Genomic DNA, 25639 nt, shown 5'->3' with positions numbered 1-25639 from the left:
TATTTTTTCTTTCTTTTTTAAATTCTGCATTTTAAGCATTTATTAATTTAAAATCAAATTGTCAGCATAAATCCAGAGTTTTCTCTGCATCATAAATATTAAATCAAAAATGTATTAAACATCAAAATAAAACTATATAAAAAGATTTATAGAATTGAAATAACAAATGAGCACAATTATTTATGTTTTAATGACAAATATATAAATATTGCAGGTTTGTTAAGTGGAAACATAAAGCTGCACTGTTTTAACCCAGCATTATTTTGTTCGTCCATATTTGACACATCGAGCTAAAACAAGCCAGCCTTTTATGTGTGAACTGTACTTACTGTAAGCCACCAAAGTGTGGCGCTCTAAGCTTAGTATTCAATTGATAGAGCTTCTTAACTTTATACCACACATCTAAAATTAAAGTAGATAGTGATTAACTATTAATAAATGTAAAATAGATTTAGAAAGTGAATATTAAACCAACTTATTAGGATCATAAATAATATACAGTTTGCAAATCTGAAAACAATAGTATACTATAATAATATTCATTCATTTTCTTGTCGGCTTAGTCCCTTTATTAACATGGGGTCGCCACAGCGGAATGAACCGCCAACTTATCCAGCATATGTTTTACACAGCGGATGCCCCTCCAGCTGCAACCCATCTCTGGGAAACACCCACACACATACTCACACACTACGGACAATTTAGCCTACCCAATTCACTCATACCACAGGTTTTTTTGGACTTGTGGGGGAAACTGGAGCACCCGGAGGAAACCCACGCCAACATGTGGAGAACATGCAAACTCCACACAGAAATGCCAATTGACCCAGCTGAGGCTCAAACCAGCGACCTTCTTGCTGTGAGGTGAACGTGCTATTCAAATATCATATACTGTAACAATATTATTTTAGTCTGATATTGATGACAAAGTGCTTGAAAAGGCTTATAAATATATAAAATATAAATAAAAAATAGCAAATGAAGTTAATATTACATAAACATCTAATAATAATAATAATATAATCAATACCATAATGCAAAAATGTAATCGTATAATAGAATTAATATTGATGTAATTTAATACATTGAGATGTTTATAAATCATTTAAATATTAAAATATTCTGCATTAATTTATTTTTGAACTAGCATAATATTCTAAAGACATATTATAAACAAAATACAAGCAATTAAGCAACATTATAAAATAAAATAAAAATATTTCTGTAATAATTGCTCTGAAACGTCAGGATTAAGAGCTGTCAATGTGATATTAAATGATTAAATATAAACGTTATTCAGCATAACTCAGTTTAAAAAATAATAAGTATGAGCTATGTAAAACTAATACAAAAAATACAACATTAAATTAATGAATAATATAATACTTGGTGTATTTATTTACAATATTAATTACAATATTTAACACAACCGTTAAAGCAATAAAATTCAGTGAATATTAAAATCACACTAAATATTTGATCTACATTCAAACAAATAAATCCACTAAATGATAAAGAAAATCCAAGATGATCCTCAGGGAGTTTCAGTTTTCAGCGTTTCTTTCTTTTATCTGTAAATAATAAAGTATACGTTAATTAATTAAAAATAAAAACATCAATAATTAATATAATATAAAATTAATATATTATTTTATTTATATAATATTTATAATTTATTAATATAAATGTAATAATATAAACTGAAATAATACAATGAATAATACATATCCACTGAATGAAGTAATAATATTTAAAAATAAAATAGTTCAAATAATTAACTAAATTAGTGCAAAATATCAATAAAACACTGATTGCATCAGATATTTCATCATTTGGCATTTCTTTATGCATTTTTAAACTACGTTACAAGGGAAAACAAGAACTCTTGTTTTCTGTTTAGTCTGTAATACACACGTTCATGGAAATGTTTCTCTATTGCTGCGTCCCAATTTCCTTACTATCCGTCCTCAACAGCATTCAAAAATAGAATTAGCATGTCCCAAATCATAATCTGCGTCTGAAATCATCTACTAATCAAATATGAGCAATTTGAATTTACTATGACCATCAGTAAAGTGTGCTCTATATCAGTGTCTCCCAAAAGTGGGTCGCGGGAACATTTTCAGTGGGTCGAAGAGTGTTTGGTCAAAAAAAACAAAAGTAACATTTTTTACTTATTTTGCTTATGCCAGACTTTTATTATGAAATGCATGCGCGACAACCCTACCGTTTTACAAGTGAAATTTCATTTCATTTTTGCAACAAATAGGGTATATGCCAAGCTAGTGCTGTTCCTATGCTGATACACTTCCGGTGAGCTGTTATTGTGAACTTTTTTCCATTTTATACGGTTCCTTATACAGCATGGATGTTGTAATGTCAATAAAATACATTCAGTTAAATAAACTTTAGCATTTATTTAGTTGCTCAAGCGTAAAACGAGACAAAAAGCTGTTTACTCGCACGCGCCCGTCAGAATCGGCAGGCTAACGCAGAAGCTCCATTGAATATACTGGGGTAAAATAAATGCTCATATTATAAAGACATGGCGGGGGAAATGTAATGTAATGCAGTGCTTCTTGTACAATCTGAGACCCACTTTAAATCGGATATCACTCAGCCAGTGGAAATCGCTGATTTTTAAAGAAAACAGACCTTAAACGCACCGAATTTTGCATTGGCATTCAATTTGCCGGAAGCGCTTAACCCAGGTTACTGGCAAATTAAAAGTCCTATTAGCATGCTTCGGCATATACCCCATATGTCGAAGCGTAAGTACAACCCCTAGTAAGTAAAGTATGGATATATATATTGACGACAAAAAAGACTTAAAGCCTCTGTGTCATATGTAGTGAGGTGCTCTCATAAGAGAAACCTTCCAAATTAAAGCAACACTTAGAAACCAGTAAACATGTTTTATTAACAGTTTATTATTAACAGTATTTATCGTTTTTACTTTGTAATATTTATATCATTTGATCCAATTTGTTAAATGACAGCAATAAAATATTGTTTATTTTTATTATATATAGCCTTGGTGAATTTCTTATGATGTATCTGTCACTACTTTTTTATGTTAATAAATGAATGCAAATTAATTATAATTAATAAAATTGTATTATAGCTCCTAAAAATTTGGGTCGCGGCTTAATGATCATGTAAAAATGTGGGTCCCATGGCCAAACCAGTTGAGAACCCCTGATCTATATAGTATGAATAGGAGTATAATGTAATTTGGACATTCTACACTGTCAGAAATAAAGGTACAGGTGCTGACACTGGAACAGAACCTTTTTTAAAGATACATATTTGTACCCAAATAGTCCAAAGTGGTACCTAAAAGATGCATATTAGTATCCAAATGTACCCAAAAAGTTCCTTTGAGGTACCATTATGAACTTTTGCAAAGGTACTGCCCCAGTGACAGCTCCCGTACCTTTATTTCTGAGAGTGTATATTCAGTATTTGTAAAAATCACATGAGCTACCGAGAGGGGTCTGGATGCAGACCTGGTGCAGTGCAATCTGAGCTGCATCCAATGCTTTTTAATGCGCTCACCTAACCCCACCCCTAACCCTATCTATCACAGTGACATCACCCACTCCATTGAGTGCATTGTGTCTGACATTGCATTGCTAAGTGATGCAATCTCAGCTTGCATCATAAAGGCTGCATCCAGATACTATTGGACCTACCCGCTAATATTACCCACATTACATGATGGTTGATTCTCAATATGCGTTCTTAAGTGATCTTGCATCCCTGTGTTCCAGTATATCTTCATCATCAACCAGTAAAGTTCAGTGATAAAACTCAAGACTACAATAACAGTGGACCCATGACTGAACCCTGAGGTATTCCTGATACAGTGAATGCATCGAATGCAGATTTGAATAAAAAATATTAGATGTTAGTATCAGTATTGTTAGTTTCAAGGATATCTGTAACCTAGTGAGATAAACAGATAAAATTGGCAAACTGAGACGCAGCAAATGTTTAAAACATGAACACACTGACCTGGCGCAACTTGCTTTGGCATCACTTCCTGTTTGGGCAGTTGCGTCCAGTGCAGCGTCACGTCAGAAAGTCCTATTCGGGCCAGAGCAGATTCCAGCTGAAACAAATCTCATTTTTAAAAGGTGAATTATATTATATATATATATATATATATATATATATATATATATATATATATATATATATATATATATATATATATATACAGTTGAGGTCAAAACTATTAGAGATTTAAATTTAATTATTAGAAATTATTAAATTATAAACAATAAAATTATGAAATTTATTAGTAATAAGTGATTTATTTTTTTCTTATTCAAATATTTTCCAAATTATGTTTAACAGAGCAAGGACATTTTAACAGTGGTATATATTATTATTATTATTATTATTATTATTATTATTATTATTAAATATACACACTATTTTACAAAAGTCTTGTCATTGATATCAGTTGTAAGAGCAGCAAATAATAACTGGACTTCTAGTTGATCATCTGTAAAAGTGTCAGATGGTGGATTTCTCTACTGAATCTGTTGATCTGGATCCCAATCATCACCAATACTGCAGAAGACCAACTGTAACCAGCATGAAGCCAAGATTCTCACAGAAAATAGTCAAGTTTGGTGAAAGAGAAATCATGGTTTGGGGTTACATTCAGTATGGGGGCGTGCGAGAGATCTGCAACATGAACAACCTGAGGTATCAAGACACCTGTGCTGCCCATTACATTACAAACCACAGGAGATGGACAATTCTCCAGCAGGATAGCGCTCCTGCTCATACTTCAGCCTCCACATCAAAGCTCCTGAAAGCAAGTAGTGCTCCAGGATTGGCCAGCCCAGTCACCATACATGAACATTATTGAGCATGTCTGGGGTAAGATGGAGGAGGTGTTGAAGATGAACACAAAGAGTCTTGATGAACTCTGGGAGTCCTGCAGGAAGGCTTTCTTCTTCATTCCAGATGACTTTATTAATCAGTGATGTGAGTCATGTCAGAGATGTATGGATGCAGTCCTCCAAGCTCATGATGGAGTCAGACACAATATTCATTCTGTCTCCACTGCAGCAGGACTTTATATTCTATACTGGACATTATTTCTGTTCAGTGATGAGACTTTAGTCTGAGCAGAGCTGTCCTAATCAAATCAGTCAACATCGAGACATGATCAGACTTTATTGAGCTCAAATAAGCAAAATCTAGAGGCCTTTACCTTTCATATAAGACACTTCTGATGCCAAATCATCAACTAGAAGTCCAGTTATTATCTGCTGTTTCCTAAAACTCGAATCGGCAGTGTATATATACATTTTTTTTCCACATACACAAATTCTCAAATCATCCGTGGTGTATAAATCCAAAGATGCATGAAGATGTTTGTACACAAGATTATGTAAATATCAAAGTTTTTGCTTACACTAACTTCAGCATTCTGATGTATGTTCACTCTTCAATTTTCCACACAAAGTTGTATAAATTAGAGCCCTGATAGTAATGTTGTCATGTCAGACTGGAGAATGTTTGCGTGTCTCACCTGGGTCAGGAGCTGCACATCAGAAAGACTAAAGCTAGAGTTGAGCTTCAGTTTTACCAACGACTGCTTCCAACACGGACCTGCAAACACACACACACACACACACACACACACACACAATGCAACAGAAACTATCAGTTAATAAATCTTACAATTCTGCATTTTCTGTCATTGGCATTGAATGTTTTGATTCGGACATTAAATGTTTGTTGACAATATCTGAGACAATATCTTTAAACTTTCATTTAAAACTACACTCATCTCAGAATTGTGGGTGCATTTTGGAAATTATCCATTCATAAAACTGGCTTAAAAGCTCCTATGACATTAAAACACAATAGTATTAGATGTTAGTATCAGTATTTTTAGTTTTAAGGATATCTATAATTTAGTGTGCTCCAAAACAGGGACAACATTTGTTTAGAAAAAAAAAAAAAAACATCCAAAGCTTGCAGTTTGTCCAACACAGGCTCATTCTGAAAGTGTAGTCCCGCAGAAGTTTCTGGATACTGCGAATTATGTAGCCGGAGGTACGCATGGCTGCATTTAATTTTTTAAGCGAACGCTATGGGGCGGTATGACGTCGTTTCTTTTGGTGCTGACCGGCTGACTACTTACCCCTGTGTGGAGGGCTGTCACCAGTTTGTCCAGTTAGCTTATCGTGTACAACGACTGACTTGAGATGCAGAGAGGAGTTGATGATGATGACCGGGTTCGAGTCCGGTGAAAAGTGGTTCCAGAAATCAGGTAAGACAAAAACTGAATCCAAAAAATACAATCAACAAGTGAACAACAGGGTGAGAATTTGGTAAAATCCGAAAACGTGGTAAAAATTAGACAAGAGCTTTTATTTTTCTAGACTGCTTTTGTGACCCAATGGTTGGGTATGGGGAAGTAAGCAGGCGGGTGAATCGGTAAAATTGGTTTGGTGTAATCAATCATTCTGTCATTTAGTCAGTCCACAGCGGCCTCTTGTGGGTTTATGCGAGAACAGCGTGGGCGAGAGACATTTGAGATGCGAAAAAGCACACACAGCGGCCTCTCGCGGATTCGCCAAAACAAAAATTGCAAAAATGCGTACTTTACAGGATGTATTGCGCGGCCTCCAGAAACGTCCATGGGACTACGTTTTCAGAATGAGCCTGGGTTGAGTTTGTCCCTTCCTCCTAAAGCCTCATTCACACTACAAGCGACTCGCAGCAGTGAAGCGACAAGCGACCGTGTATTTCAACGGAGAGCAAGCAACGTCCGGCGACCTCCATCTATGTGAGTGACAGTGATTGTTGGCGACCAGGTGGGCGTGTTGAGCAACGTGACAAAGTTGAGAATCCTTTAACTTTATGCAAATGAAGAGCAACTTTCTTGAGCGACAGCCAATAAGAGCACTAGTAGAGCTCATGTGATCCTCTCTCAGCTCGCTCACAGGCCGGTTGTGTTCATATATCTACACAGACTTGCATTTGCAGCAGGTCACCACCCAGAGAGACAGGCAGCTACAAAGTTGCTGCTTGTAAGAATGAGGTATAAATGGCTGTTCTAAATTCCAAGAACGCAGAGAACGGACTTGCGTTCTTCTGGAGACCGGTCTTGCCAGGAGTCCTCAGAAGAACGAACTCGGGAGAGTGCTGTGAGAAATGAGACGCTGCGTTCTTCCTGATGGTTACATGACCTTCATGTGTTTTGAATGGAATTTCTTTTAAACATTCGACATTCATACAGCGATTTATTGTTTTCCCCCTTTTCAAAATGTATACTCTGCATTAAAACATTGTAAATATGCTCTGCACATTACAAATAAAACAGATTTTAATATGAATTTCAGCAAACACCCTTAATGTGTTTATTCCTTTATTAAGATGTCCATGCTAATGTTTATATTCACCATCTCATTTAGGAAAACTCCTTATGTAAATAAGTTACATCTCTGAACTTTAACAATAAATCTCAGCCCAGGCTCATCTTGAAAACGTAGCCCCGCGGACGTTTCTGGAGACCACGAAATTTGTCCCAGGAGGTACGTATTTGTGCAGTATTTGTTTTTGCGAATCCGCGAGAGGCCACTGTGCGCACTTTTTTTGCGTCTCGAAAGCCTCTCGCAAGCACGTGCGTGCCATTTGAGCCGTCAGCCCAGCCGGCGAGTGCGAAGAGGAGCGGCGTCACACTGCCCAGTAGCGTTCGCTTGAAAAAAACAAATGAAGCCATACGTACCTCCGGCCATGTAAATCGCTGTCTCCAGAAACGTCCGCGGAACTACGTTTTCAGAATGAGCTTGGGTTGATAAATCCAAATTAAATGCCGCACTTCCCACCTCCAGTTGCAATGACTTCTGGGACTTCTCGAGCAAGATCAGTGCTCAAGTCTGCATAGGTGCATCCTCCATATCAAGAACACATCCAGGAAGTTTCACGCATCTTCTGTTCTTGCGGTCTTGAGTATTGTAACTGAACTTTGGCAGCTGATGACGTTAAACGAGAACATGAGGACGCAGGACCGCTAAAGAATGCGTATTGAGAAACAGACATGGTCTTCTCATACTTTAGTTTCTCATCAAATCTTCTGACCAATCCAATGCTCTCGAGTATCTGACATACCCAGGGCTGGAGCTAGCTGAACTGCCGCTCTAGGCAAAGGACGATCACGCCGCCCTCAAACCGAAAGTGAAAACGAAAATGACCGGTTATCAAAGTGAAGAACCCTATTCTGCCGCCCTAGGCGCGGGTATAACTGCGGTCGCGGGTGGTGTGGGAGATGTTCAGATGTCGCCCTCTCTGTTCTGCCGCCCTAGGCGCGGATATAACTGTGGACGCAGGTGGTGCGCGAGGTGTTCGGATGCGGCCCTCTCTGCCGCCCTAGGCGCGGGGATAACTGCGGTTGCGGGTGGTGTGGGAGATCTTCGGATGTCGCCCTCTCTATTCTGCCGCCCCAGGCGCGGATATAACTGTGGATGCAGGTGGTGCGCGAGGTGTTCGGATGCGGCCCTCTCTGCCGCCCTAGGCGCGGGTATAACTGCGGTCGCGAGTGGTGTGGGAGATGTTCGGATGTCGCCCTCTCTATTCTGCCGCCCCAGGCGCGGATATAACTGTGGACGCAGGTGTTGCACGAGGTGTTCGGATGCCGCCCTCTCTGCCGCCCTAGGCGCGGGTATAACTGCGGTCACGGGTGGTGTGGGAGATCTTCGGATGTCGCCCTCTCTATTCTGCCGCACCAGGCGCGGATATAACTGTGAATGCAGGTGGTGCGCGAGGTGTTCGGATGCGGCCCTCTCTGCCGCCCTAGGCGCGGGTATAACTGCGGTCGCGGGTGGTGTGGGAGATCTTCGGATGTCGCCCTCTCTATTCTGCCGCCCCAGGCGCGGATATAACTGTGGACGCAGGTGTTGCACGAGGTGTTCGGATGCCGCCCTCTCTGCCGCCCTAGGCGCGGGTATAACTGTGGTCGCGGGTGGTGCGGGAGGTGTTCGGATGCCGCCCTCTCATTTCTGCCACCCTAGGCAGCCGCCTAGGTTGCCTCTATGGACGCGCTGGCCCTGGACATACCCCACCCCCTTCTTCCCATAGGCTGTTCATTTGATGCGCTTGAGCTCAAACACTCTTACTGGCAGAGCTGTGAGAAAAAACTAAATGCTATTGGCTGCTTTTTAAAGGGGAGGGGCTACTGTATGCCCGCCCTCTCTTCATATTTCAGTTGAGATTATGTCAAACATTGAATTAAAAATGCACATTTGTTACAATCACAGATGAGCATTGATCCTGAGAGCCACCCTGATCACCCGACTCACACCTGCAGCTTCTCCACGATGGACGTCCAGCCTGCGGCGCCTAGACTGCAGCTCTGCACAAGACGTTTGGCCAAAGGAGAAATAGTCAAGCCCAACTGAACCTGGTTTCTCTCGAGATTTTTTACTTTACTTTCATCAATTAGTGAACTTTGTTCCTCCAGTGTCGCCACTGGCTTGCATGGTTCGGGATCTGTAGAGCTGCGCATTGATGGATTTGCTCTTCAGTGTTTGGACTTCAGCAGTGAATATTAAACCACACGGAACTGAACTAAACTGAACTTCAACTCTGACAGTGTTTCAATTCACTATGATCTTCTATGTTAAGCTGCTTTGACACAATCTTCACTGTAAAAGTTCTAGAAAAATAAAAATTAGTTGAATTGAATTGACATTTCAAAGCACCTCACGTGATCTTAAACATTTTCGCACCTTCTACATACACCTCCACTTCACACAGAGTAAGCATCTTTGAGTCTCCGGGAATGAACAGACTCACATATCGACCCTCCATAAAACAACAGAGGAAGGTTGCAGAAACTCCAGCTGGAATACTGGAAATAACAGCACACCTGAAGAGAAAACAGCTTTAGTCTTCAATAACTGAGTAATAAGGGGGTTATTAAAGAGTTAGGTAATGCAAAAATGAATATTCTTATGTTACTAATTATTCACCCTCATATTATTATAAACTAGTTAGACCAGAGTTGGGGGAAACAAATTACAAGTAATGGTAGTTACGTAATAGTAAAACTTTCCTAACAAGTAAAGTAATGCGTTACTCTAACAAATTGAGTAATAATATTTGAGTTACAACAGAGACGCTGGATAAGTTGGCCGCTGTGCCGGATTAATAAAGGGACTAAGCCGAAAACGAAATTGAATGAATGAATAAATGAATGAATTTGATTTACATTCATTCATTCATTTTCATCATCTTTTCCTGGGCTGTCAGCAGTCTTAGGAGAGAACCTCAGACTTCCCTCTCACCAGGCACTTCCTCCAGCTCCTCCGGGGGAATCTCAAAGTGTTCCCAGGTCAGCCGAGAGACATAGTCCCCCTAGCGTGTCCTGGGTCATCACTGAGGCCTCCTCCCGGTGGGACATGCCTGGAACACCTTCCTAGGTAGGCGTCCAAGAGGCGTCCGAAACAAATGCCCGAGCCACCTCAGCTGACTTCTCTCAATGTGGAGGAGCAGCGGCTCTACTCCGAGCTCCTTTTGGGTGACAGAGCTCTTCACCCTGTCTATAAGAGTGCGCCCTGCCACCCTGCGAAGGAAGTTTTTTTCGGCCACTTGTATCAGAGATCTTGTCTTTTTGGTCATGACCCAAACCTCATGACTATAGGTGAGAGTAGGAATGTAGATTGACCAGTAAATCGAGAGCTTTGCCTTTCTGCTCAGCTCCTTCTGTACCACAACAGACTGGTACATCGACCGCATTACTGCTGCTGCATCACACTCACGCTCCATCCTTTCCTCACTCATGAACAAAACCCCAAGATACTTGAACTCCTTCATTTGGGTTAAAGACTTTTCTTCAACATATATAATTCTGACTTCAACTGTAATGTATTAATGAAAGGAGCGTCTCACATGGGGTTGTTGGTGCCGTTGTTCTCCAGAGAGTTTCCGATGTGAATCTGGGCTCCGTTTATTCGGTCTGCGACGCTGTTGTTAATGTTAGTGATGATTACTCTGCTAACGCGGTAAACGTCCCCCAGATCCACCCTCCACCACGGGTTACTTTGGTTAGCGGTGGACGAACACACTGACCATAACTTTGGCCCAGTTCGAGAACCATCGACGGCTCTTTCTGCAGACCAAAACCCAAAACTGGACGACTGAGAGGCGTTTCTCTTTAGCGCCAGATTATCTGCAGAAAAAAGGAACAAAATTATGATTCCAGCAAACAACGAATGTTCTCAAAATGTTCTGAAAAGGTTGTTTTAAGGTTAGTAACAAATGTTCTTCCAGTAATATAATTTGCTCTTTAAAGGGATAGTTTACCCAAACTTTATCTGCCATCAGAACTCTCACCCAATTTGTTCCTGTAGAATTTATTTTTCAAACAAAATCAGTAAATTGGTGACACAAACTCCAGCAGCGAGGGATGCAGTAGCTGAAGAAGGATTCACCTTGCTTTGATTGAACTCTTGAAATTTCTCATGATCTGATGATCTGAAAGGGGCTTGACGCGGTGGCGCAGAAGGTAGTGCTGTCACCTCACAGAAAGAAGGTCGCTGGTTCAAGCCTTGGCCGGGTCAGTTTACATTTCTGTGTGGAGTTCGCATGTTCTCCTCGCATTCACGTGGGTTTCCTCCGGGTGCTTTGGTTTCCCCCACAAGTCCAAAGACATGCGGTACAGGTGAATTAGGTAGGCTAAATTGTCCGTAGTGTATGAGTGTGAATAGTGCATATGGGTATTTCCCAGTGATGGGTTGCAGCTGGAAGGGCATCCGCAGCGTAAAACATTGGCAGTTCATTACGCTGTGGTGACCCCGGATTAATAAAAGGACTAAGCCAACAAGAAAATGAATGAATGAATAATGATCTGAAGGATTAGATAGGTTTGTATTCAGGAGAGTTGGGTATTGTTTAGGGTTATTTCAATATACCGGTGCTAAATCAATACTTTTAAAATGGTACCAGTGCAAAAACTGTGCCTGAACCAATACTAAGTTATGGTGGACAACTGTAGAAAATCTCTTATTGGACAAACAACATAATAATAATTATTATAATTTTAATAAAGCATATTTCATTAAGGTTTAAAGTACACATCAGTTCATATTTGATATATTTGAACCAAATTGCATTTATATATTTTGATCATTTGTATGAAGATTTGCATTACATTGGTTTACTGCTAACCTGTGGAATATCATGGATTGCATGGATATCAGTGATCTAATGACTTGCCTTAATCTGAATAAGACAATATTATGCTAAAGGTCTTTACATGATCCTGTTTTACATGTTACAGCATAAAGATTAATTATAACACATGTATTGATTAACCTCATTGCGTCACCGTGCTGTCTATGTTTCCTCCGGACTTTCATGTAATTTCAGGTGCTTTATTTTTAATTTTCTGACCATATTTTCTGAGTAGTCGATTTCCCATTACTCGGTTGAACTAAGGGAATCACTTTCCTCAAATCGTTTGAGTAGTCTCAACTTATTAGGATTAACAGTGTAGAGGAGGAGAAACAGAACAGGAAAATCTTACACCATGAATACACAAAAAAAAAAAAAAGCATGAAGGTGACATTCTTCTGTGCAACAAGCGAGTGTCAGAAGCATACAGTTGTGCAGCGTCCCCTTGCACTAGAGTGTTTGTGTTATTTTTGTTTGGGTGGCATCTGCTGTCAGAGAGTGATGTTGCACGTTCTCTCAGCTCATCGCTACTGAAAATAGTTTGTGTATAAAAGCAGAAAAATGTCCCAAAAAATGCTGATTATATGCACCAGTGAAAATCATTCAGGTGAGAACAACCCTTAAGTCTGAACAAGCGATGACAGAGTGTTTACTTCAGGGTGAACTATTTCTTTAAATTATTAATATTTGACTTTTGAGAGGTGTCTAAGTGTGTGAGACCATGTATTCCTTATGCACTACACAAATGCTGGGTTGCTATAATCATAATTGAACCATGATGTTTTTTTGTTCGTTTTTATTATATATGCACACACACATTGGTCAATTTAAATGTTTATATATATATATATATATATATATATATATATATATATATATATATATATATATATATATATATATATATTATTTTCTAATTTAGTTAAAATGTTATTTCTGTTTAACAAATGCTTTGGTGTGAAAAAGTACATTCTGAAATATATAAGGTAATATTCTGTGTTGTTAGTTGGGTTTTGTAATAGTATTAATCAATCAAGGCGAGGCAGTGGCGCAGTAGGTAGTGCTGTCGCCTCACAGCAAGAAGGTTGCTGGGTCGCTGGTTCAAACCTCGGCTCAGTTGGCGTATCTGTGTGGAGTTTGCATGTTCTCCCTGCCTTCGCGTGGGTTTCCTCCAGGTGCTCCGGTTTCCCCCACAGTCCAAAGACATGCGGTACAGGTGAATTGGGTAGGCTAAATTGTGTGTGTGTGAATGTGTGTGGATGTTTCCCAGAGATGGGTTGCGGCTGGAAGGGCATCAGCTGCGTAAAAACTTGCTGGATAAGTTGGCGGTTCATTCCGCTGTGGCGACCCCGGATTAATAAAGGGACTAAGCCGACAAGAAAATGAATGAATGAATTAATCAATCAAAACAAAGTTGGAAAAAAACACAATAGAACCAATGTTGGATTAATTTTTTCAATTACATTGACATTTGTAATCTAACAGTTGTGTATGTACTAGAGCTTAACGTGCTGCAATTTAAGAAAACACCCGCAATTACAAAAAATACCAGCAAATTCCGAAAAAATCTTCATCCGTTTGACCAGTCTGATCTCACGACGAAACGTTTGATCTCACATGTATTTTACGTTTTGACAGTTTAGTGGCTAATTCGTACCAATTCGTACGAGTTCAGTCGTACGAAAATGTACGATTTTAAAAAGGAGGCATGGCACCTAACCCCAACCGTCATTGGGTGATGAGCAAATCGTACATAATTGTACGAATTAGATTGTTACAAACTCATACGAGTTAGCCACTGAATCAAAAAGTTACGAATTGCCGTGAGATTGTGTTGGTTTGACACAACATCTGCTGCAAATCCTCACAACACAAACATGAATAAAACGAGCTGCATTTCACACAACACACAAAGAACGGAACACAATAGAAATGTTTCAAGGGGACCCAAGAACATGACGAATGCCGTTGAAGTTGTAGGAGATCTTCGAAAGGTGAGTTTTTTTGGTTTGTTTGTTTACCCGATACCTGTGTCGTTAGTTTTTATTAGCCTAGATAACCATAACCTCCATAACCAGGATCCGTCACGTTTTAGGGTCTCCTTGAAACATTTCTGCTTTGCTGTGTGAAATGTAGCGTGTTTTATCAATGTTTGTGTTGTGACCAATTGCTGCGCGTTTCTTCAGTTGCTTGTGTTGTGAGAATTTGTGATGCTGTGTTCACACCAGATGCAAGAGGAGCGTCAAGCGCGAGTGATTTACATGGTAAGTAAATTCAAACTCGCAAATAGACATCCTGCGGCGTGACACGCATGAATGGCACAGCACGAATGACGGGAATTGCGCGAATGGCGCGATATGCGCGAATGGAATGGCGCGAAGTGAGCGTTTTGCGAGTTTGACAAGCTTAACGCACGTTTCGCGCAAATCACTCGAGTTCAAAAATCGGAACTTAAGCGGACATTCGCGCGGCGTTAACCAATCAGGAGCTTGCTCTTGTGGGGGCGTGATTGTGACGTTAACCTGTTGTTGGTGTCCAGAGGGGAAATGCTCCAGCCGACACCGACAACAAGTCATCAAACTGGGCTGGGCTCAGTCAGAAGCACCGCTGAAAGCCTCCGTCATCCAGGTTCAGTTTCTGGAGGAGTTCATGAGCTCACAGAGCTGGATGCACCTCTGAAAGGATGCAGTGGACTCAGACAGGACCCTAAACGTATCAACGCTGTTTTTCAACATTCATAAAACACACAAACACTGTTATTTTCTCAATAAAATCCATGTTAGCCATTTAGCAACGAAGCTAGAGTCACCGGGCAGACAAAAGCCCCGCCCATCATGCAAATCCGCGTCTGTTCTGAAGTGAATTTGACACGGGATTGAAGCGAGTAAACTCAAATGATTACCCGGCTATTAACGCACAAATACATCGATTTACCCGCGTGTTCCGCGTCTGGTGTGAACACAGCATAACACATGTGCTTTCAAATCGATGTAGATCATTTCTTAATTTGCTGGTGTTTTTTTTTTTAATTGCATGTGCTTTCTTAAACTGCAGCACGTTAAGCTCTCTCGGCCACTGAAGGTATGTCCATACTTGACCCAATGTTTGGTTACGATAACCCAGTATTTCCTTACAGCATGTCTATTTATTTACGTTTTCGTCCCTGCGTTTTCTTCCTGGAAACGACTGAGCTGTTATTTGAATTAAATGATTTTAGATAAGCCCTTAATGCCATGTCAAAAGCAAATGAAGCCGGGCTGCTTTACATGTGTCCTCCTCATTGTCTGAGTCACTGAATAGTCAAATATTTAGTCAAAGCACACCTACAGTATAGCAGAACATCAAAACAGACATGCTGCACGCTAAATGATGGGTTGTATTTAACACAGTGTTGGGTCAAATATGGACAACCTAACCATTGCGTTAATTATTTTTACCTTGCTTAATTAACATTTTACAACATTTACTTTTACTTTAATTAACATTTTGTATCCCAACTGTTGAATTTGTTCATATTTGACCCAAAGATGGATTGAATTATACAAAACATACTTTAAATCATTGTAAATGTTGCACTGGGTTGTATTAACCCAGACAAACTCAACAGCTGGGTGAACAATTTTTAATTGAAATTACTTTTAAATGAACCCAATTGTTACAAAAACAGACAACAACTAATGCTAGTAAAAAGTAAATAAATGTTACACTCTAACAAAATATTTTATAATAGCACACTGTTGGGTCAAATAAAAACAAACCCATTTCTATTGTATTACCATAATTGTTTTACATTACACTGAATAAACGTTTTTAACTAAACTGTTGTGTTTGTTCCTATTTGACCCAATGCTGGTACAAATATACTTTAAATCATTGTTGATTATGCACTATGAAATAATGGGTTTTATTGACCCAGTCAAACTCAAACTCAACAGCTGGGTTAAACTTTTAATTAAAATGAAAAGTTAATTAAATTTTAAATTTGACCCGATTATCCCCAAAACAGACAACAAGTTAAATAAATGCTAAACGTTAAAATATTTTGTTGTATTAACGTAGTGTTGGGTCTAATATGGACAACTCAACCATTTGGTTAATTCTTTTACAATTCAGTTTATTACAAATTTTGTAAATCAAATTTTGGGTTGGTCAATATTTGACCCAGCGATGGATACCCACGTTTCAGCATTTGTTAGTGTCTACAAAACATAATTAAAGTCATTGTAATTCATGAACTATAAAATAATGGGTTGTATTAACCCATTCAGATATGGACAAACTCAACAGCTGGGTTAAAACTTTCAATTGAAATTCAATTGGAAAATAAATTAACCCAATTATCCCAAAACAGACAATAAGTTATAAAAATGCTACACTAAAATATCATGGTGTTTTAACCCAGTGATGGGTCAAATATGGACAACATTTGGTTAGTTTTTTGACATTCAATTTCATTTACACTTTGTTACCCAACTGTTGCACTTGTTCATATTTGACCCAGTGGTGGTATTAGCGTTGTAAATATTGCACCATAAAATATTTTAACCCAGTTAAATATAGACAAACTCAACAGCTGGGTTAACACTTTTGATTACATTTTTACATCCTAAAAACTCCCAAATGCTGTAATAACCCAGTGTTGGCTCAAACATGGGCAACCTGACCATTGGGATATTTTAAATTAAATTTAATAGACATTTTGCAACCCAATTGTTGGGTTCATCCATATTTGACCCAAAGACAATATTTTATCCACAACCCAGCATGTTTAGTGTACAAAACATACTTTAAACCATTGTTAATCTTGCACTATAAATGTTGGGTTGTATTAACCCAGTCAAATATGGACAGATTGGATTAAAAAAAAAATTTAAATGTAATTATTTAATGAACAAGTTAAATAGATGCTTTAAAACTTTGTGTTGCATTAACCCAGTGTCGGGTCAAAAATGGACAACCCAACCATTTGGTTAATTTTTTGGACATTCAGCATTTTGTAACCTAACAGTTGGGTTTGTCTATATTTGACCCAATCCTGCTACAAATATACTTCATGCACTATTAAAATGATGGATTGTGTTAACTCTGTCAAATATGAACCAACTCAATAGCTGGGTTAAAATCTTTCATTTAAATTTATTTGGAAAAAAAGGAATTATTCCAATTATAACAAAAAATAAATAAATAATACACTTTAAAAAAAAAAAAAAAACATTGTAATAACCCAGTGTTGGGTCAAAAATGAACAAACCCAATCACGGGGGGTTACATTAACAAACAATTTATGGGTTAGTTCATATTTGACCCAAAGATGGATTAAATCATACAAAACATATGTTAAATTATTGTAAACATTGCCCTATAAAATTATTTGTAGTAACCCAGTTAAATATTCACAAACCCAACAACTGGGTAAAAACAAAAGTAACTGAAATTTAATTGAAAGAGAAAATGTTTACTCAATGATCACAAAAACTAAATGCTACACTGTAAAAATGCTGGGTTGTAATTAGCCCGTTGTTGGGTCAAATATGGACAAACCCAATTATTGGGTTCATTCATTCATTCATTCATTCATTTTCTTGTCGGCTTAGTCCCTTTATTAATCCAGGGTCACCACAGCAGAATGAACCGCCAACTTATCCAGCACGTTTTTACGCAGCGGATGCCCTTCCAGCCGCAAACCATCTCTGGGAAACATCCACACACACAGACACTCGTACACTATTAGCCTTCCCAATTCACCTGTACCGCATTTGTTTGGACTGTGTGGGAAACCGGAGCACCCGGAGGAAACCCGCGCCAACACAGTGTTTTAATAAATGTAAATTAGACATGCACTAAAGTCCTGAAATCTCACCTTCCGCTCTGTTCACCTTCATCTGAACCCAGAAAAGCCCTGTGAAAACAATGGAGAAATACTGAATGAGGCTCAGAAAATGCATTAGTGTACTGTTAGAATCATGCTTTACATTACACGAGGAGAAGACGACGGCACAACAAAAATAAACATGCACAGCTTAAATATGCAGTTATTAATTATTTTCTTATTCATATTATTTGATTTGATTTTTTAATTATTATTATTATTATTAGGGTGATGCAGTGGCACAGTAGGTAGTGCTGTCGCCTCACAGCAAGAAGGTCGCTGGGTTCTTTCTGTGTGGAGTTCTCCCTACGTTCGAGTGGGTTTCCTCCGGGTGCTCCGGTTTCCCCCACAGTCCAAAGACATGCGGTACAGTTGAATTGGGTGGGCTAAATTGTCCATAGTGTGTGTGAATGTGTGTATGGATGTTTCCCAGAGATGGGTTGCGACTGGAAGGGCATCCGCTGAGAAAAACGTGCTGAATAAGTTGGAGGTTCATTCCCCGGTGGCAACCCCAGATTTATAAAGGGACTAAGTCGAATGAATGAAAATGAATGAATTATTATGATTATTATGTGTTTTTAATTATTTTTATTATTGAATGTTTTTGCATAAAAAAAGCTAAAAAAAAATGTAGATGCTACCTTTAAAGGTGCTAAATAATAATAAAGTTTATTTTAATTATTCCTCCTGTGAAATTCATCCTTTTTCAAGATTTTCGATCATTTTCATTGTTTTTTTTTATATTTTTTTATATTTTTTATTTTTATTATACAGTATATATGTTATATATTTATTGTGGAAAGTCTCATTTTTTGGCTTGAATAAAATGTAAATAATAATAATTTAAAATGAAAATATTCAAAAAACATTTTTTAAACTGCTGTGATCAATATTATTTTCCCCTTAACATTTAAGATCCCCCTTTTTTAATTGTCTACAGAACAACCCACTGTTGCCTAGTTAACCCTTTAAACGTCACTTTGAACTGAATACTAGGACCTTGACAAATATCTAGTCAAATAGTATGTGATGTCATCACAGTAAACATAAAATCAAGTTCTTAGAAAAGAGTTATTCAAATTATTCTGTTAAAACAGCCCAGGAGAGAAAAACAAAGCACAAATAAAGTTGTCTTGATTTCTATTTATTGAAAAACAGGACTATACGGTTGAGTGTCAGTAAAGTGTTTCTGGATCTAACGGTCATCTTGTAATCATGAAGGTATAAGACAAACAGAAGCTGATTTACTCACACAGTAAAAGCGGCAGGAGAGTGCTGTGGAAACGCCCGCTGTTCATCTCAGCTGTGTCTTAATTCTGTCAGATGAGGATGTGAATGAAGAGACAGAGAAACGAGACACTTGTTTAACTTTACATAGTGTGACTGTCAATCACATGATCAGCGGCGGGTGGCCAATAGTAGATATATGCTCACATTTTATTATGGATGCATAAAAAATAAAAGGTGTGATGAGTTTTGTGGTTTAGTGAGTTATTTAACAATAAAAGTGAAGTGATGTTCGACCAATTCAACAACGTCCTACTCAGGCCCGGATTGGCTAATCGGGAGGACCGGGAGAATTCCCGGTGGGCCGGTCTGTTTTTTGGCCACGAGGGCCGGTGTCCCTAGCTGCTTGCACTCTCAGCAGTCACACTTTTTTCTTCTATTTATTTATTTGACCATAGCTTTACTCTTTTTAATCATTATTTTGCTGCAGTGCCGCTCTTTTTATTTATTTTCTCGCAGCCCCGTGAGAAAAATGCAGCCTGCAGGTTAACTAACGTTAATGATGATGATGTAATGTAACCATCGACCCCAAACAGCGGCACCTCAGTGAATATAAGAATTAGAATAAAATGAATAATACACCTGCTCAATGAAAATCAAATGATTCACTACATTAATAAATCTGACATAACTTGATCAGAAATCTAAAAATAGGAGAAAAAGATTGAGCCATCAAAAAAAAGTAGTGCTGTGTCTTGAGGGTCGCAAGTCATAAGTTATTTTTTACTCTGACTGTAATAGTGCCAATGTGGTCCAGTGGTAAGCACATTGCATTTCAATGTCGCTGACCTGTGATCGAATCTGCCAAGAGAAATCTTTTTTTTTTTCGATTTTATTGTTAAGACATAAAATACTGTTAGGGCTGTTGAACATTTGAATTTCTAAAGCAGCAGTTTTCTTGAAAAAGATGTGATAGTGCCATTAGTAACTGAATTGGAATCAGTCGTGAACTGAACGGGCCGGTCTGGCTTAAAACTCCAGGGCTGAAAATGAGTCCCACTCCGGCCCTGGTCCTACTGTTCATCTGCATGAGGAGTCTCCCGCCCGTCAGAAACACTTGCTGTACAGGAAAAACTGTACATGCAGACAGAATTGCACAAATGTAAACAGCGCCCTCTTGTGGGTTCATCGTCTGAAACACACAATAATGTATTTCAGAATTGCAAAAATGTACAGGGCGCCCTCTAGTGGCTTTGTCATTTGAAACAAACAACAAAACGTACCCTAAAACATTGGTTCCCAACCAGGGGTCCGCGCCCCCCCAAGGGGGGCGTCAGAGTTTACAAGGGGGGCGCGGGAGAGGATAAGTGTTGAGGTAGAAAAAGGCATAAAAATGCTCCACTATTATACAGGGCTTTGCAATTGATCAAAAATCCGATTTCGATTAAAGCATTAATCGAGATAAATGATTATTGCATCATATACCGCCACTTTCCAGTTGTACACGTGTTGCTCTTAAAAGCGCGAAAGAGTGCGTACTTATGTGTATGTGCAGCACGCACACGCAGTCAGAAGCATATGCGGTCGCTCAGCATTCGCTCTCATTCACACACTGAGAGGAGCAGAGGAGCGCAGACATCTAGTCATCTTAACGTGAGCGCTTTAATGGTCAAATAGGTGTCAAAACGCAGTGTTTAGTGATTATTTACATTAACCCTCATTTGTGTAATAAACAAACGAGTTGAGGATAAAAAGACGTGAAAGAGAAACTATTAAAGAGACAGCGCGCTATAATCCTTCTGCCGCCTGTTTTTATTATCATTAATCAAACAACGAGAAAACCCTCGCTGCTCTTGACTGAAGGATTGCTGTTGCTAAAGTGTTTTTCTTACAGTGAAGATGCTTAAAGCACAGTTTGTTTCATATTTTTATTCTATTGTATTTATTTCTATTTCCTTTGCAGGGGGGGAAATAACTGTATGTATACACTTGAAGTCAGAATTATTAGCCCTCCTGAATATTAGCAACCCTTTTCCCCCCAATTTCTGTTTCATGGAAATATTTTTTTAACTTATTTCTGAACATAATAGTTTTGATATCTCATTTCTAATTACTGATTTCTTTTATGTTTGCTATGATTACAGCACATAATATTTTACTAGATATTTCTCAAAATACAAGCATTCAGATTAAAGTGCAATTCAAAGGCTTAATAAGAGTAATTAGGCAAGTCATTGTATGACAGTAGTTTCTTCTGCAGACAATCAAAAATATATATTGCTTAAGAGGGCTAATAATATTGACCTTAAATTGGTTTTAAAATATTTAAACCTGTCTTTATTCTAGCTAAAATAAAACAAATAGAAGAAAAAATATTTTAGAAAATACTGTTAAAATTCCTTGCTCTGTTAAACATAATTTGGGAAATATTTATTAAAAAAAATTAAATCTCAGGAGCGCTAATAATTTTGACTTCAACTGATAATCGTTTTGAATAATCCTGATTACAATTATGACCAAAACAATCGTATTTATGATTTTTCCCAAAATCGAGTAGTCCTACTATTATACAGTATATGTATTTTTAAGTACAAAAAAATGCTTAAAATTCCAACATAATAGTGAAAATAATTAAAATAAATAACTTTAAATAATTGTTTAAATTTTGCTCACTCACGCAATGTGCTTGTCAACGTGTCGTAAAGGCAAAATCAAAACAAAAATGGCAGAGAAACGTAAATGCAGTGATTCTTCAGAGGCGAAGAAAAAGATATACATATATATACATAGTATATACATATATATATACACAGTACATATGTGTGTGCGTGCGTCCGTGTGTATTTATATGGTGGGGGAGCTCCAATGTTTGTATATGTTCATGTGGGGGGGGGCCCCAAAGAAAAAGGTTGGGAACCACTGCCCTAAAATATGTCTATTTCATAAAGAAGCCATACTGTAATTAACATATTAAAGATTTACCAAAAAAAATGTAGACTCGCTAGTGGATTTGTCAGCTAATCCTAACAAAAAAAAAGAAACAAAATACATGAATATTTCAGAATAGCAAAAATGTAGACAGCGCCTTCTAGTGGATTTGTCATCTGAAACGGACAACAAAACGTGGCCTAAGTAACGCATTTCAATTATGCTAAAGTGTAGACAGCGCCCTCTACAGCAAAGATTAGATTACAACAAAATGTAATCTAAGTAACATATTTCGGTCCCACTTTATATTAAATGCCGCTTATACCTGTAAACTTAGCTAGATGTGTAAGTAGTATGTAACTACAGTGTATATGTACACACTTGTACATAGTATTTACTTGTGTATTACTGGTGTAACTACACAGATGTAACAGCCCACGGAATAATATGTGTAAGTTCAAATGCGTGACAGGACATTAATAAAACAATCTTTGTTAAACTACGCCTTTAATGTGAATTACTGATAAGATTTTACAATTTACCTTAAAACAACATATAAACACAAGGCATTTGCATATTTCTATATACACTTACACTCTTTTGGCAGAAGTTTGCTCTTGTTAAACAGTTGCACAAAGGCTTAGGTTTTATATATTACACAGTAATTTGTTACCATTTTACACTTTATATTGAGTGTACAATTACTGATCATTTACCCTGTAATTACACTAATATCACAAGGTGAAACCTTCTAATGCAGTGTTAGTTCTGCCATTCTTATTCTGATACAGTGTTCATAAGTACTTGGTATGCAAACAGATATGGAAGTGAGAAAACACCTGCAGGTATATTGTTGTTACACAATACACTTATGTAATTCTTGTTACTGATGTGTACTTTTTTAGTGTTGTTACCAATGTCCTGGTACACATTTGAACTTACACATACTATTCAATGTGTTGTTACACTGTAGTTACATCCTACTTACACATCTAGTTCACAGGTATAACCGACAATATAAAGTGGGACCCATATTTCAAATTTGCAAAAATGTAGACAGCTCCCTCTAACGCATTTATCATTGAAAACAAACAACAAAACATACCATGAGTAATGCTTTGCTTTGCTTTGCTTTGCTTTGCTTTGCTTTGCTTTGCTTTGCTTTGCTTTGCTTTGCTTTGCTTTGCTTTGCTGGAAATGTATCTTTGGCTTCACCACACAACCACATCAGCGTTCACATTACACACATCACAGAAAAAAACAGGCAGCACAAACACATTCAGTGTCATTACATATATCACATAAAAATTAAAAAAATTAAAAAACTCTACTTAAAAACCTTTACATACTTAGAACCCAGTATTTAAAATTCTTATGGCAGTCGGCACAAAGGACATTTGATACACATTTTTCTTTACTTGAGGTTGCCTAAAACGTCTTTTTGATGGCAAGAGCTGAAATTTGATATTTAAGGGATGGGAAGAATCTTCAATAATGACGTGTGCTTTCAGTTTAACTCTCATTGAATACATTTCATTTAGTTGTCTTTGTGCTTTACTTACAATTGCACTGCCAATTTTTACTAATCGACACAGTTTTTGTTTTCCTTGACTGGCAGCAGTCCATACCATGCAATCATGTTAAAACCTACAACACTTTTAACCTAGGTCTTGTACACCATCTCCAGAAAATCTTGACTCAAAACAGATTGTTGTACTCTCCTAATGAGATATAATATCTGCATTGCTTTTTTTTTTTTTAAATGCACTCTGCATTTGCAGCAAATGTCAATCCAATACCAATAAATGTTCCTAAACATTTAAAACATCTAAATGTCTCTATTTCATGTCGCCTTAAGGCAGGCGTGTCCAAACTACGGCCCGCGGGCCATCTGCGGCCCGCAATCAGTTTTGTGGTGGCCCGTGAGGCTTTTTATAAATAATAATAGAATCTGGCCCGCTATACAAAAATGAACGTAATTCAACAAATAACCACCGGGTGTCGCTATTACATGCATTCAATTAAGCAGTAGTTCTTGTAATGATCTATCTATCTATCTATCTATCTATCTATCTATCTATCTATCCGTCCGTCCGTCCGTCCGTCCGTCCGAATTATTAGCCCCTCTTTGATTTATTTCTTCTTTTTTAAATATTTCCCAAATGATGTTTAACAGAGCAAGAACATTTTTACCGTATGTCTGATAATATTTTTTTCTTTTGGACAAAGACTTTTGTTTTATTTCGGCTAGAATAAAAAGCGGTTTAAATTTTTTTATGAACCATTTTAAGGTCAAAATTATTAGCCCTTTTAGTCTTCAGAACAAACCATTGTTATACAATAACTTGCCTAATTACCTTAACTTGACTAGTTAACTTGATTAACCTAGTTAAGCCTTTAAATGTCACTTTAAGCTGTATAGAAGTGTCTTAAAAATATCTAGTCAAATATTATTTACTGTCATCATGGCAAAGATAAAATAAATCAGTTATTAGAAATGAGTTACTAAAACTAATGTGTTTAGAAATGTGTGGAAAAAAATCTTCTCTCCGTTAAACAGAAATTGGGGACAAAATAAATGGGGGCTAATAATTTAGGGGGGCTAACAATTCTGACTTCAACTGTATATATATATATATATATATATATATATATATATATATATATATATATATATATATATATATAAATGCGTGTCTGTGTGATGTATGTAAAATTTGGCCCGCGACAACGTTTGTTTTTTTGCATCTGGCCCTCGGCCCAAAAAGTTTGGACACCCCTGCCTTAAGGACAAGAGGTTTCAACCCTTGACGAAGGACTAGTTTATTTCTGCTAATTATTATCTCCTTGGTTTTATTAAAGATTCACGAAACCCTGTAATCAGCTGTAATTGTGGGGAAAACTGGATAATTTTGAGCTGTTGTCAGCAAATTTCAGCTTCCGGGTTTAAAATGATTTTTTGGATGTGATCAAAATCGGTGAAGTAGCGCAAAACTGCAAGTGGAGCAATGACATGTCGGATTCTCATTATTATTCATAGCGGAGTTTTCTTATCCTATGAGAAGAGTCGGCTTCTTAGTTATTCATGACTGCTCGTGCTTTCCAAAGGCAAGACTGTAAGACACTGACCCACGGCACACAATATTTAGCTGTTCATGAAGGCTTGTATGTGTTTGTTTGCATGACCCACGGGGTTTGTTGCATGCTTTTCTCCGCGATGCTGTCAGAGTCGATACAGCAAAGCTGTGTATGTTCAGCAAGCATTTTTGTCAGGAGAGCTGTACGAGAATTGGAGAATGGTGGACGTTGTCTTTATCAGGAGTTCATTCACAATCAAACACATCGATGTGCTGCTGTGTTCGCCTAAATCCTCCAGATTACCAGCAGGGCTAATGGTTAAAATAGACA

At 37.8% G+C, this 25639-nt stretch overlaps 1 protein-coding gene across 1 annotated transcript; it reads right to left on the bottom strand.

The window, feature by feature from the left end:
• Nucleotides 1-1381: 1381 nt before the first annotated feature.
• LOC100334579 (fucolectin) lies at nucleotides 1382-19413 on the bottom strand. The gene is made up of 7 exons (XM_073907894.1): nucleotides 19329-19413; nucleotides 18068-18106; nucleotides 10924-11203; nucleotides 9762-9901; nucleotides 5555-5634; nucleotides 4018-4114; nucleotides 1382-1571 (listed from the first exon to the last, which is right to left on the bottom strand). The coding sequence occupies exons 1-7, from the start codon at nucleotides 19372-19374 to the stop codon at nucleotides 1552-1554; spliced, it is 702 nt and encodes a 233-aa protein (XP_073763995.1). The 5' UTR covers nucleotides 19375-19413; the 3' UTR covers nucleotides 1382-1551.
• Nucleotides 19414-25639: the final 6226 nt, after the last annotated feature.

Source organism: Danio rerio, chromosome 7 (genome assembly GCF_049306965.1).
Source record: "Danio rerio strain Tuebingen ecotype United States chromosome 7, GRCz12tu, whole genome shotgun sequence".
In the NCBI taxonomy this organism is placed as follows: domain Eukaryota; kingdom Metazoa; phylum Chordata; class Actinopteri; order Cypriniformes; family Danionidae; genus Danio; species Danio rerio.
Note: the sequence above shows the minus strand (reverse complement) of the source record. Positions and strands in the feature narration are given on the sequence as shown.

Bases quoted from the DNA above. Each gene is read 5' to 3' on its own strand.
- LOC100334579 (XM_073907894.1), bottom strand. From the start codon at position 19,374: ATGAACAGCGGGCGTTTCCACAGCACTCTCCTGCCGCTTTTACTGT. The intron at 9,902-10,923 runs GTGAGACGCTCC...TTTTCTCTTCAG, and splicing joins AACGGCACCAACAACCCCAT to GTGTGCTGTTATTTCCAGTA. The intron at 1,572-4,017 runs GTCAGTGTGTTC...TATTATTTACAG, and splicing joins GCCAAAGCAAGTTGCGCCAG to ATAAAAGAAAGAAACGCTGA.